The following is a 14,137-nucleotide window of genomic DNA, read 5'->3' as shown; positions in this document are numbered from 1 at the left end:
AGGTCTGAAGATGCCTATCTTTCTCTCCCCTCTGTCTTTTCTTCCTCTCTCCATTTATCTCTGTCCTATCTAACAACGATGACATCAACATCTACAACAATAACTACAACAACAATAAAAAACAAGGGCAACAAAAGGGAAAATAAATAAATAAATATAAATTTTTTTTAAATGAAGCAGTTATTTGTGAATTAGCAGAGTCCATCAGAAAAAGAATGTGAGAGTTATTGGTATACCTGAGGATGAAGAGAAGGATACAGGAGCAAAGAACATATTGAAAGAAAGCATAGCTGAAAAGTTTCCGCACTTGGGCAACATTTAAAATATAGACATACAGGAAGCTGAATGAACATCCAGGTTTCTGAATCCAAAACAGTTCACACTACAAAATATTATAGTAAAGTTATCTAAAAGTAAGCACAAGGAAAATATATTGCAGACTGCTAGGGAACGAATCTGACATACAGGGGTAGAACCATCAAGCTGTTATCAGAGTTCTCATCACAAACTCTAGAGGCAAGAAGAGAGTGATGTATTCACACTAGTAGAAGAAGAATTTCCAGCCATATGTACTTTATCCTATCAAATTATCTTTCAAGTATGAAGGAGAAATTAAAATCTTCCCACACATACAGAAATTGAAGGAATTCACCACCACCAGCCCTGCCTTGCAAGAATTAAAGAAGTCTTAACTGACAAGAAATAAAGGGACTCCAACTTTAAATGAGGTAATCAGTGGTAGGGTAGATTTGGGAACACAAACAATAGCAACAGAAGAAGCAAATGCATTGGAAAAGGGAGGGCAAAATGGACAGAGCATTATGTCCAATGCCGGTGAACCAAGACCAACATTCAAAGACCTAAATATTAGATCAGAAAGCCTAAAATCCCAATCTTGGCCTCACTTTTGTTAGAAACTGAAGGAAAATTGTTGGGTAGGATAATTGAGTCATACAATGGGAATACAGTATGCCCTCATATGTAGGTGAAACTCGGGAGATTGAGTTAGAAAGGAAGAATACAGTGAAACTTGGACTGGGTGTAGTATACTGAACCTAAGCAAGGGACTCTGGGGAAGGACTGAAAGAGGGGGACTCATGGGGGGGATTGAGGTCCTAGGTTGGAGGTGAGACTATTTTGCAGACACTCATAATGTGAAGTTGAGAAATAGTGCCTATATGTAGACAACTGTGCTATAAATCATTAACCCTACCCTCAATAAGATTAAAAAAAAAAAGACTTCCAGATGTAGAGAATACATAGATTATAGGGAGGAGGTGATGCTACCGCATTTTGTCCCTCAGTATCTGGGGTGATACAGAACTGACTAGGACTTCACAGTCACCTCTGCTACCAACTTTTACTTTTAAGTTATCATGATACTTTGAAGTTCAAGGCCAGAAATAGAAGCAATGTCTTTAATTCTGTCTTCAAAATTATTTTTGTGACTTTTCTATCAACCTCAGTCACAGAATGTTTCTCTAATCCTTAGTACTTAAAATTTTTAAAAATTATTTTTATGGGAAAGCTATCTGGGGATGGGATGGGATATGGAGATCGGGTGGTGGGAACTGTGTGGAGTTGTACCCCTCCTATCCTATGATTTTGCCAATGTCTCCTTTCTTAAATAAATAAAAAAAATTACTGGATAGAGACAGCCAGAAGTATACTTTAAAATCAAGTAAGTGATCTTGCTATGAAGGGAAGTCCACCCTCAAATTGGTTTAAACAATGAAGATCAAAAAGCTTTCAAGAAAAGAATGCCAAAAAAAAAAAAAAGGAAAACATATCAGAAATTTGGTTTGTTGTCTCTTAGGGGAAAGCCAACTGGGTTTGGAAAGGCATAAAGGTTAAATTGAGTCATATTTGAATTTTGATTCATCCAAATGTTGAGGTCAGGCAACAGATAGGGAAAATCTGGCAACACAGACACGTTGCTGCACGAGTTTGTACACATGGGAAATGGAAACGAGGGTACAAGAATGTTGCTCACATGGGAAGTGAGAAGAGAGCACAGAGGATACACACCATGAGAGGAGTTTTGGTAAGGATACACACCTAGCGATTTCAGCAGGCCAAGGGGAATCTGGCCCAGGTATAATGTGGATAGAGTTTAAAAGGAAGGGAGGGTTCACACAGAGAAACCTTTTGGGAGCTTTCTAGACCCATGGGGCCCCTATCCCCTCAGTTTTCTCTTCATTCTAACTTCACTTCTGCACTATGTCTACCTTATAACTTAATAAAAGAAGTTTGGAACCTACCTACCTATTATGGAGTGTTATCTTGCAATTCTTTTAAGAGGCCCCATGATGAATTTAAGCAGGAGACAGTTGGAAAAGATCCCAGTTAACCTCTCCCTCCCCCAACACAAAAATTAACTAATTGATCTAGAACAATATAATAGACCTCTCCAACCATTGTTTTCTTAATTAGTGAAGTGGTGATTATTGCATATACTTAACTTCAGGGGGAAAAAAGGACAAAATGAAGATACAGCACATTCCATGCTACAAACATACAAATGAAAAAGCCAAATAAACACCCAGATTGGGAGTCGGGTGGTATAGTGCAGTGGGTTAAGCGCACGTGGCGCAAAGTGCAAGGACTGGCGTAAGGATCCCGGTTAGAGCCCCCGACTCCCCACTTGCAGGGGAGTCGCTTCACAGGTGGTGAAGCAGGTCTGCAGGTGTCTGTCTTTCTCTCTCCCTCTCTGTCTTCCCCTCCTCTCGATTTCTCTCTGTCTTATCCAACAACAGTGACATCAATAATAACTACAATAAGGGCAACAAAAGGGAATAAATAAATAAATATTTAAAAAAAACACCCAGACTAGCATTAGCTGGATTTCTATTCACGCTAACCTATAGGTAATGTCACCATGTAAAAATAATGCCATGTTTTGGACACAGGAAAACCTCAAAGCTTTAGGCTTATCAAGACAAAGAAATTTGCTTGTAAATTTACTTCCTCCACAATACATCAAATGAGCACTTTGCATTTCATCCAAAAAAACATGTTCAATAATCATGAGCTTTCATCACTACCACATCATCATCATTGCCACGGCATCCCCAGTTGCCATTCCTCCTTCATAGTATTCTATTTCTTTCTGTCGTTGGGAGAACTATAACTTAACTTTTATAAGCTAAATTGCATTAAAAATGTTGTTTGTATTTGATCATAAGGTGATTACAGGCATCAAATTATGGCAAAACATCTATTTGTTGAAAAAGCTTTTCTAGAATATGAGTTCTAACCTGATACCAAATCCTGAACTGTCAACCTCACATGGAATTTGAGTCCCTGTGAGGGAAATCTCTTTCTGAAAACTTTTCTGAGCTCTTCCTAGGGTGTCATAAGCTCAGCACAGTGCTTGGTTTTTTGGTCTCTTACTCTAGGTTTTCCTTTGTCTTACTTTTTCTGGAGAAACAGAAGGGACAGGATTTATCATTAGTAAGCACTTTTGCATAAATACTGTTCTAGCCTCCAACAGTTGGTTTACTATTTCCCTTATTTCCTTATTTTATTTTACTCTATTTTTGGTCACCACTTCTCTGGATCAGCTTTATTTCAGATATAAAAAGAGAGACAGAGACAGAGGAGAAACAACACTGCCAAAGCTTTCCCTAGAGCCATGGGGGCTAGGCTTGAACCCAGGGTCATATTCATGGCAAAGGAAATGAGTGATTTTCTAGGTGAGACTATCTCCTTCATTTGCAGCTACAGAGAAATAGTGAGATGTGGATGGTTCCATTAAGTGTCCTATCTGTGGTACTAATTCACCATTTTTCTGTCCCAACTTATAAGTGGGTAATACTTTTGCCATATTGGAAGTGATGCTGGGAGCGATTTTTATCCTCCCTTGATCAGAGTTGTTGGAGGGCCAGGGTTGAGCAGTCTTGTTCACTTGTCAGGAAGTACAGTCTTCAGGCTCCTTGCACAGTAACATCTCTGAAGGCTGCAGTGTCTAAGCAATTTTTACTGATTTTCAGCTCACTATTTTACAAAGTCATTGAATGATTACATGTAATGTTATTTCTGTCCTACAGATTGAAAAATATAGGCAAAGAGGTGAAGTAGCTTGCTTACATATGTAAGGTTAACTAAAGCTAGAAGTAAGATAGAAGAGAAATCAAATCTATTTGATCTAAAGCTCTGTTTCTGATGTTAAAGCATCTGACTGTTTCCAGAAGTCCTAACATTTCAGTACATTCACGACATGGGGAATTTTCTCTCATTCCAATTTTTAATCTGTTTCCATATCCAAGACTAAGACTTGTTTTTATCTCACTGCTAGTCTTTTCTAACAGCTGTCTTCAGAATCTTCTTTAATTTTATCTATGTCTAAAAACCCAACTTGAACAAAGATTTTTTCCCCTGCCTTTCCATTATTATTATTATTTTAAATTTTTTATTAATTTTAATTTATTTTCCCTTTTGTTGCCCTTGTTGTTTTACTGTTGTTGTAGTAATGGTTGTTGTTGTTGATGTTGTCGGATAGGACAGAGAGAAATGGAGAGAGGAGGGGAAGACAGAGAGAGTGAGAGAAAGAGAGACACCTTCAGACCTGCTTCACCGCCTGTGAAGTGACTCCCCTCAGTTGGGGAGCCAGGGCTCTAACCGAGATCCTTACACCGGTCCTTGTACTTTGCGCCACGTGCGCTTAACCCGCTGTGCTACCACTCGACCCCCATTACATTATTTTTTAATGCTATACAACTCTTCTACATTGCTCTTAGATTATTGCATACTGCAGTGATAGGTGGACATATAATTTTAAGGAAGTACCTTTGTGTGCAAATGGTGTCCTCCATGTATAGTGATGTGTAAAAATATTTTTTCTTGCTGTGGAGGCAGAATATTTATAATTCTCTCAAACTTACTAAGATTAGGAAAATAATATTATAATGATATTTCTGAAGTTTTCTTACTGTTTTATATTGTTCATATATATTCTTATTATTTTATATAGAAGATCATTCCAGGTATAGTGCTGAGTATAGAGTGTTCACAAATATTATTATTGAATCAGGGTTACATATGATCATCGTGACTTTTAATAGTTTCCTTCTTACAAGTCCTTTCCTTCATAAAAATATTAAGCATTATATTTGTTGCAACATTGTCATAACAATTACTCTGATCCAGGTCAAATTTTCATTATACCCATTTTCTCATTTTAGAAGACATAAAAGCACTTGGGAGGTTCCTAAATAACCATAAACTCCACTAACTGTGTACAGTACTTCGGTAAATTTGTCAATCTTGTCACAATATGTAGTCTCTTGAAAAAAAATTCATCATGGAGGCTGTTCCAACTTCAATCTGTTAGGAAGAGGAACATATTTCTATACATATCACCAGATTTTTTCCCCCCAAAATACTTCAATGAAAAGGTTTATTTTTCTTTACTTTTCATTACTTGGACCCAGAATTTCTTCATGAAATTTTTCACCTCTGCATTTCTGAGGGTGTAGATTAAAGGGTTAAACATGGGAGTTACTAGGGTGTAAAAGACACCCACAGCTTTGTCAATGGGGAAAGAGGTCATGGGTCTTAGGTACAAATATATACAAGGTACGAAGAAAAAAATGACCACAGTGACATGAGAGGCACAGGTAGATTGGGCTTTGCGATGCCCTTCAGAGCTATGATTCCTCAGGGAGTATAGGATTATAATATAGGAAGCAATCAACATGAAAAAAATAACTAAGCACATGGACCCACTGTTGGAAGCAATCAGGGGTCCCAATATGTGACTATCTGTACAGGATTGGTATTAAATCACACATGAAGTGGTCAATAACATAAGGGCCACAGAATGGTAACTGAATTATGAATAAAACTTGGATTCCTCCATGAAGAAACCCTGAAACCACAGCCAGCCCCGCCCGAAGGGCACACACATTCTACCTCATGATGGTCATGCAGTGCAAGGCCCTACAGATGGCTACATAGCGGCCATAGGCCATGACAACTAACAAGATGATTTCACACCCACCAAAGAAATGCACAGCAAAGAGCTGAATCATGCAATTAGTGAAGGGTATGGTGTTTTTTCCAGAGGCCAAGTCAAATATCATTTTGGGTACAATGGAAGAAGAAAAGAAAGCATCTATGATGGACAAATAGGAGAGAAAAAAGTACATGGGAGCTCTCAGGGCTGGGCTGATGAAGATGATGATAGAGATGACTAGGTTACCTGTGTCATCAAGTAGGTAATTATAAGTACTGGAAGCAAGAAGTTCTGCAAGTATGGATTTTGGGTCAGACCAAGTAAGGTGAATTTGGCTACATTGTTCATCTTTTCCATTGATCCAACTTAGATAGTTAGCATGAGGTCCACCTAGAAGGATCACAGAATTTCTGAGTGACATTGCTTTTAGTTTAATGCTAATATGATCCCACTGTCAAATGATTGGAATTGTTAGATGCCTTTCACTAGCTTGTGCCATCTGGAAAGTTATTATAAGACAGAGTGGAGGGTTAAATTTTTCCTTGTTCATATTACTTAATCAATGTGACTATCTTTTAAGCATGACAATAACAGCAGAGTTACTATGAAAGTTGAGTTAAAATTAACTTTCAAATTTTTGACCTTTAATTATGTGGTCCTGGCTGACTTTCATTTTTTTTTTTTTTTTGCAGGATAAGTTCCAACAATAACAATGATTATGTACTTTTTCAACTCATTGCGTTTAGTCATCTATAACTGCAAAATTCTGTGAATTTTCTTTCTGTCTTTTTATTTTACCTTTTTTCAAATTAGTGGTTTGATAGTGGGTTATAAGATTATAAATTACAGGGATATAGTTCCACCAAAGTTCTGTGTCTCCACTCAATATTTCTGATGTTAATTTTTACACAGTTGGCCTTTCACCCACCACCTGTAGAATGACTATGTGAAAGACATCTATCATTCTAATCACATCTTATAAAATGAAGTTAAATGGATCATGAAATTTTCCCAACTTCCTTATTGATAAGATAGTAATATCAGCTCACCCAAGATATGAAAGCTTTGCTTTTCACAATATGTTTAATCCATTAAGATTCATGAAACACTTTTCAGTGCTGATGTTTACAAAGAATGAAAGTTTACAAGGATATGAATCATCAGTATATTGATTTTTGATAGCACATGTTGATGTTACAAAAGATCCTAAGATTTCCTTTCTTTGTTTCCTTTACTTTTCTGAATACTTTCGGAAACCCATTAAGTACAGGTTTGCCGGTCCCAGTTCTGTCTCCTGCTTCACGGGCAGGAGACAGACGACCAGGGACTCATGGCTGAGCTGGGAAGCAGTATCTTGTTTATCTTGCAGTATCAGATACATCGCCTTTTATGCATCTTTTCACTCACTGGAAGTGGTAAGGGAAAGGAAATGATTGGGGGGGGGGAGCAAAAAAAGAGCTCGAACAGAACATAGAAATCTTCCATCTAACCAGTGGGGATTAAACCAATACTCTGCAGGCAGGGCGGGACCCAGGTAAAACAGTGATTATGTAAATAGACCACGTTGTAAGTAATACAAGGGAACCTAATGTGATGATCAAAACAGAAGGTCTTATAAGCAGAATTTAGAAGTATACCAACACAGGTTTTTTTGTTTGTTTGTTTGTTTTTTTGGTTCAAAAACCTGTGAACACAGAAGTTCAGATCATGCTCTCTTGACGTCACTAAATATAAGGAAAGGTCATTTTAGTTTTTGAAAAACCCAGTATCTGAATTTTTTTTAGCTTTAACCGCAAAGTTATAAGTTCTTGTATTTATAAGATAAGACATCCTTGGACAAGATTACAGATATTTTCTATTGGTATTTCATAGCGTTTTATCAAAATTAATTTATAGAGGAAAGTTCAAAGAACACAATATAAATACAAAACAGTTTCACTGAATATAAATGAAATTGGCCAAATTCTAAAGTTCCATTATAGGGTTTTGTTCATTTTGACATTGGTGCATCTAGAATATACCATGGGTAGATTTTAGGCACAGATCAGAGTAAAAGATGCACTTCTGTGAAAAAAAGTTCTAAATAGGATGGCTATCTTGAGACTAGAAATGTCAAATGTCAAACTTACAAGTCACACTATTCTGAGAGACTGTAGTATTTTTTATTAGTAACTGACTGAGGAGACTTTGTAGGGGTTCTAGCTACTAAATATAGAGTAGCTGAAGAATCATAGAAATATTAATTTCTCAATAGCCACAGGAAAAGAAACAAGTTTTCATGTACAAAGACACACATAGGAAGAGAATGGAAACAGTATAAAAGGAGTTTTCCTTATAATCTTCTCTCTTTCAATTTCTGAGGTAATTAAGAGTTGAGTAGAAGCCAGGCAATGGCACACTCAGTTGATTACAAACATTATTATGTTTAAGGACCTGGGTTCAAGCCCCTGTTCCTACCTGTGGATAGGTTGCTTTACAAGAGGTGAAGCAGTGCTGCAAGTATCTCTCTCTTTCTCTCTTTCTCTCTCTCCCCACCATTTATGTTTCTATCCAAATGAATGAATGAATGAATGAATAAATGTTTTTAAAAAGAACTGATTGGAAATCTAATCAGAATTACTTCTTTTGCTACCATTTTACATACAGTCTGATCCTTTACTTTGATACTTTTTGTTTTTAAATATATATATATATATTTACCATTTTAACCATTATAAAATTTGTAGTTCAGCAAATTTAATTCAATCACAGTGTTGTGCGAATGTTCACACCAGTAGAACATTCTTTGAAGTTCTCTGTCCAATTTTATAAATTTGACTATTAGTAATTTTTCATTATTGATTTAACATTGTTATTAAAAATCACAAGATCTCAGGTGTATAGTTTCGCACCTATGTGTGTACACAACTGCTATACCCACCATCAAAATGCCTGTGACTTCCAACTTCCAGAACAAATTGTTTAATAATAAGGTACCTAAAGGTAAGAATATAGCATGAGATTTGGGGTCTCCATGTTGGCAAAAGTAGGAAGTCTACTTTAGCCATATTCCATGATGACTAACAAAGTGATCTCACACCCACCAAAGAAATGTTTAGCAAAGAGTTGGATCATGCATCCACTGAGTTGTATGATTTTCTTTTTAGAGGTCAAGTCAAAGAACATTTTTTTTTTTGTATTCTGGAAGTAGAGTAGAAAGCATCTCTGAGGGACAGACAGGAGAGAAATAAGTACAGGAGCAAAGTGAGGGATGGACTGATGAGGATGGTGACTGAGGTGAGTGGGTTATTTGTCATCGTCAACGAGTAGATGTGAAACAATCCGAGAAGAGTTTTTGCAGGGCTGGATTCTGGGTCACACCAAGTAGGGTGAATCTGGTTACATTGCTCATCCTGTCTTTCCATTCTTTCATCTTGCCTTGTGAGTAAGTCCACTTGGAAAGATTGTAGAATCTTTGAATGATAATGTTTTCAATTTAATACTAAAATATTTCAATGCCAGGCCTTTGGGGTTGCTAGTGCTACATATTCCAGTAACCTGGGTCATTTTGAAGATTATTGTAAGGAAGAGTGGAAGGTTAATCTTTGTTGAGATGACAAAAGAACTCACTTAGATAGTGCATTGCTTTGCCATGTGAGTGACCCAGATAAGAGTCTGGCCCTCACAGCATTGAAGGAAGCTTTGGTGCTGTGGTCTCTTTCACTCTCTCTGCCTCTTTATCTCTGCCTCTTTCTGAAAAAGTCATCCTGGAGCAGTGGAGCTCTGGTGATGACAAAAAATTCTCCTTGCTCATATTAATTGAACAGTGATAACACCTTACAAATGCCACAATAATAGTCATGTGCTATTAATATTTGAGTTACAGTTACCCTTAAAGTTTTGAACCTGAAACATGTGCCTTTGGCTGTTTTTAATTTGAAGGGGCAATTTTTATACTAAATATTACTTTGTAACTGTTTTTATACATTGGTACCTTTTTGCATAGATAGATTTACTTAATATTCTGTAAGAGCAAACTTAGCAGCCAGACAGTGGCGTACCTTGCACACATCACATTCTGCAAGGACCCAGGTTCAAGCCTCTGGTCCCTACCTGCAGGGGGAAAGCGTCATGAGTGTTGAAGCAGGGCTGCAAGTGTCTCTCTCTCTCTCCCTCTCTCCCACCACTCAATAAATAAATAAATAAATAAATAAATGGATAAATGGGTAAATGAATAAATATATCTGTCCAATAAATAAATAAATATTAAACAGAAAGCAAACTGTAAAAGATGGAAGAGTTTACTATACCTATACTAGTGATATTCTGTCAGAAATGCACATGAATATTGTGATAGATACATGTGGAGTTTTTTTTATTTTAAATAGTGAGTTAATAATAATTTACAAGATTGTAAAATAATAGGGATATAATTCCATACAGTTCCCACCACCAGAATTCTGTGTCCCATCCCAGGTGTTTTTTTTTTTTTTTTTAATCTTCAGAATTCTAAGGAGCAATCTGTATAACAGTTCATCAAATACCATTCATTCACTTAGCAACCGTTTTCTTGGCTATGGATTAACATGACTCTGACAATCACTCTGCCCCTAACCTCACTGGATTGGGACATATACTGGTGCAAAATTCTCTGAAAGTGTCTCAACATTTCTTTTTTTTTTTTTTTCCTCCAGGGTTATTGCTGGGCTCGGTGCCTGCACCATGAATCCACCGCTCCTGGAGGCCATTTTTTCCCCCCTTTTGTTGCCCTTGTTGTAACTTCGTTGTGGTTATTATTATTGCCCTTGTTGATGCAATTCGTTGTTGGATAGGACAGAGAGAAATGGAGAGAGGAGGGGAAGACAGGGGGAGAGAAAGATAGACACCTGCAGACCTGCTTTACCGCCTGTGAAGCGACTCCCCTGCAGGTGGGGAGCCAGGGGCTCAAACCAGGATCCTTATGCCGGTCCTTGCGCTTTGCGCCACATGCGCTTAACCCACTGCGCCACCGCCTGACCCCCTCAACATTTCTTAAGTGAATCTTTCATTATATATAGAAAGTGGTGTGAATTACATATATTTGCTGTTCTATTCATATTTTATAGGATGAAATTAAGTGAGCTATGAAATATGATTGGCTTTCCTACTGACAAGACAGAATGTTAGGGTTATTTGAGAAATAACAATTTAACCCTTTGATAATAGTAGGCAACATTAATACTCTACTCACAGCAAGAAATAGATCATTAGAACAGAAAAAGAAAACAGATGCCTTAAATGAAGTCATAGATAAAATGAACTACACACACACACATATATATATATAACTTTGTATCCCAAAAGAAAAGAATATACTTTATTTTCAAGTGTACATGGAACATTCTCAAAGACTGACCATGTGTTGGGACACAAAGACAGCCTTCATAAATATGTGAACATTGAGATCATAAGAAGCATTTTTTTTGACCATCAAGCTGTGTTGCTTGAAATCAGTCTCAAGAAGAAAAAAAAAAAAAAAGAAATCCTTCAAAATATGGGGACTAAACAATACACTACTGAATAGCATCTGGACCACCTAACAAATCAAAAGAGAAGTTTAAAAACTACTTGGAGAAAAATGAGAGAGAGAAGATGGGGAGAGGGAGAGAGAGAGAGATATGGAGAAAGCTTTGATAATTGCAGTTAAAAATGAGATAGGTGAAATAACAACTGAAGATGGGTTAGGAGATCAAAGAATTATGAGGATTTTATGTTCACCTCTGTGCAAACTAGACAATCTAAATGAAATCATTGAATTCTGAAAACTGTATTGCTTGCCCAGCTTAACTTGAGAAGTTGAAAGCTTAAATAGGCTAATCACCTATATAGAAATTGAATCTGTACTCAAAAACCGCCTAACAAAGGAACACTCCTTCACTGCTGGTGGGAATGTAAATTGGTCCAACCACTGTGGAGAGCAGTCTGGAGAACTCTCAGAAAGCTAGATGTGGACCTCCTCTATGGCCCTGCAATTCCTCTCCTGGGGATATATCCCAAAGAACCAAACACACCTGTCCAAAAAGATTTCTGTATACTTATGTTCATAGCAGTACAATTTGTAATAGCCAAAAATCTGGACACAACCCAAGTGTCCAACAACAGGTGAGTGGTTGAGTAAGTTGTAAGTATGTATTATATATATAGATAATGAAATACTACTCTGCTATTAAAAATGGCGTGACTTTTTCACCCCATCTTGGATGGAGCTTGAAGGAATGATATCATGTTAAGTGAGATAATTCAGAAACAAAAGGAGGAATATGGTATGATCTCACTCATAGGTGGAAGTTGAAAAACAAGATCAGAAGGGAAAACACTTAGCAGAACTTGGACTGGAGTTGGAGTTGCACCAAAGTAAAAGATTCTGGGCTGGGGCTCAGGTCCCAGAACATGATCATGTCAGAGGAGGACCTAGTGGGAGTTTTATTGTTATGTGTAAAACTGGGAAGTGTTATGCATGTACAAACTATTGTATTTTACTGTTGACTATAAACCATTAATCCCCCAACAAAGAAATTAAAAAAAAAACTCCCAAAGAATAAAAGTCCAGGTACAGATGGTTTTACAAATGGATCCTATAAGGCTTTTAAAGAAGAACTAACACCAATTCTCCTCAGACTGTTCCAGAATATTTAAGAGAAGGGGGGACCACTTCTTTTTAATTGCTCGATGGGAAAACATTTATAAAGCTCTCAGACATAGGAATATTAGAAAAATAACGTTGATAAAAGTAATTTTGGAAGTACTTTTTGATTATTTTCTATTATCTTTTAAAAATAAACTTTATTTTTCTCATTGGATAACTTTTTTTCTTACTGTAGTGCTGGGCATAAAGTGTTCATAAATGCTATTAGATCAGGGAAATATTTGACAATTGCAGACACTGTCCTTTTGTTCTTATGAGTTCTTTTCATCTTAATAATATTAAACATTATATTGTGTGATAGCATTGCTGTAGCTATTACTCTGACCCATGTTTCCTTTGGGTTATATTCATGTCTTATTATTGACGGAAGCAGTATAACATTTGCAGAGCTCCTAAAGTGGCCGTAGACCTCTGACACAGTACTCACTGTAGATCAGTAGATTTTTCAACTGCACCACAATATTTATTTTCTTAAAAATTGACCCAGGTAACATAGTAGACTGATTCAACTTCAATCAACAAAGGAGAGGCATACATATTTTATAAATCATTGCTAGTTTTTTTTTTTTGTCTAAATAATCCAATTGCAGGATTTATTTCTCTTTCTTTTTCATTACTTGTCCCCACAGCTTCTTCATAGCGTTTTTTACCTCTGCATTTCTGAGGGTGTAGATTAGAGGATTCAACATAGGGTATACTAAGGTATAAAACACACTCACAGCTTTGTCACTGGTGTAGATGGCTGTGGGTCTTACATACAAATATATACAAGGCAAAAAGAAACAGATGACCACGATGATTTGAGATGCACAGGTAGAAAGGGCTTTCTGACGCCCAGCAGTGCTATGATTCCTCAGGGAGTACAGGATGATAATATAGGAAGAAATCAACATGGGAAAAATAAGTAAACACATTGACCCACTGTTGGCAGCTATCAAGGGTCCTAATATGTGCATATCTGTACAGGCTAGAGTCAGAAGAGGTACTAAGTCACATGTAAAGTGGTCAATGACATTGGGACCACAGAATGGTAGCTTAACTGTGAACAAAACTTGGATTCCTCCATGAAGAAACCCTGAAACCACAGTCAGTCCCATTAGAAGAGCACACACATTCCTCCTCATAATGGTCATGTAGTGCAAGGGCTTACAGATGGCTACATAACGGTCAAAGGCCATGATAACAAGCAAGGTAATCTCAATTCCTCCAAAGAAATGCTCTGTAAAGAGCTGTGTCATGCATCCATTGAATGACATGGTGTTCCTTTTGCTGATCAAGTCGAAGATCATTTTGGGTATCATAGTTGAAGTGTAGAAAGCGTCTATGATGGACAAGTAGGAGAGAAAAATGTACATGGGCGAACTCAGGGATGGACTGATGAAGACAGTGACTGAAATGAGCAGGTTACTTGTCAGTGTCAACAGGTAGACAAGAAAAAGTACAGGCAGCAAGAGTTTTTGCAGATCTGGATTCTGGGTCAAACCAAGGAGGATGAATTCAGTGACATTGTTCATCCT

General features: G+C 37.1%; 1 protein-coding gene and 1 pseudogene across 1 annotated transcript; both read right to left on the bottom strand.

Moving 5' to 3' along the window:
* Positions 1 to 5,398: 5,398 nt before the first annotated feature.
* Positions 5,399 to 6,340, bottom strand: LOC103110003 (olfactory receptor 4C45-like; annotated as a pseudogene).
* A 3,551-nt stretch (positions 6,341 to 9,891) lies between these two features.
* On the bottom strand, positions 9,892 to 14,137 carry LOC103110002 (olfactory receptor 4C45-like). The gene is made up of 2 exons (XM_007519143.3): positions 13,238 to 14,137; positions 9,892 to 9,909 (listed from the first exon to the last, which is right to left on the bottom strand). Exons 1-2 carry the CDS (start codon positions 14,132 to 14,134, stop codon positions 9,892 to 9,894), a joined length of 915 nt encoding a protein of 304 aa, XP_007519205.2. The 5' UTR covers positions 14,135 to 14,137.

Source organism: Erinaceus europaeus, chromosome 17 (genome assembly GCF_950295315.1).
Source record: "Erinaceus europaeus chromosome 17, mEriEur2.1, whole genome shotgun sequence".
Classification (NCBI taxonomy): Eukaryota; Metazoa; Chordata; class Mammalia; order Eulipotyphla; family Erinaceidae; genus Erinaceus; species Erinaceus europaeus.
Note: the sequence above shows the minus strand (reverse complement) of the source record. Positions and strands in the feature narration are given on the sequence as shown.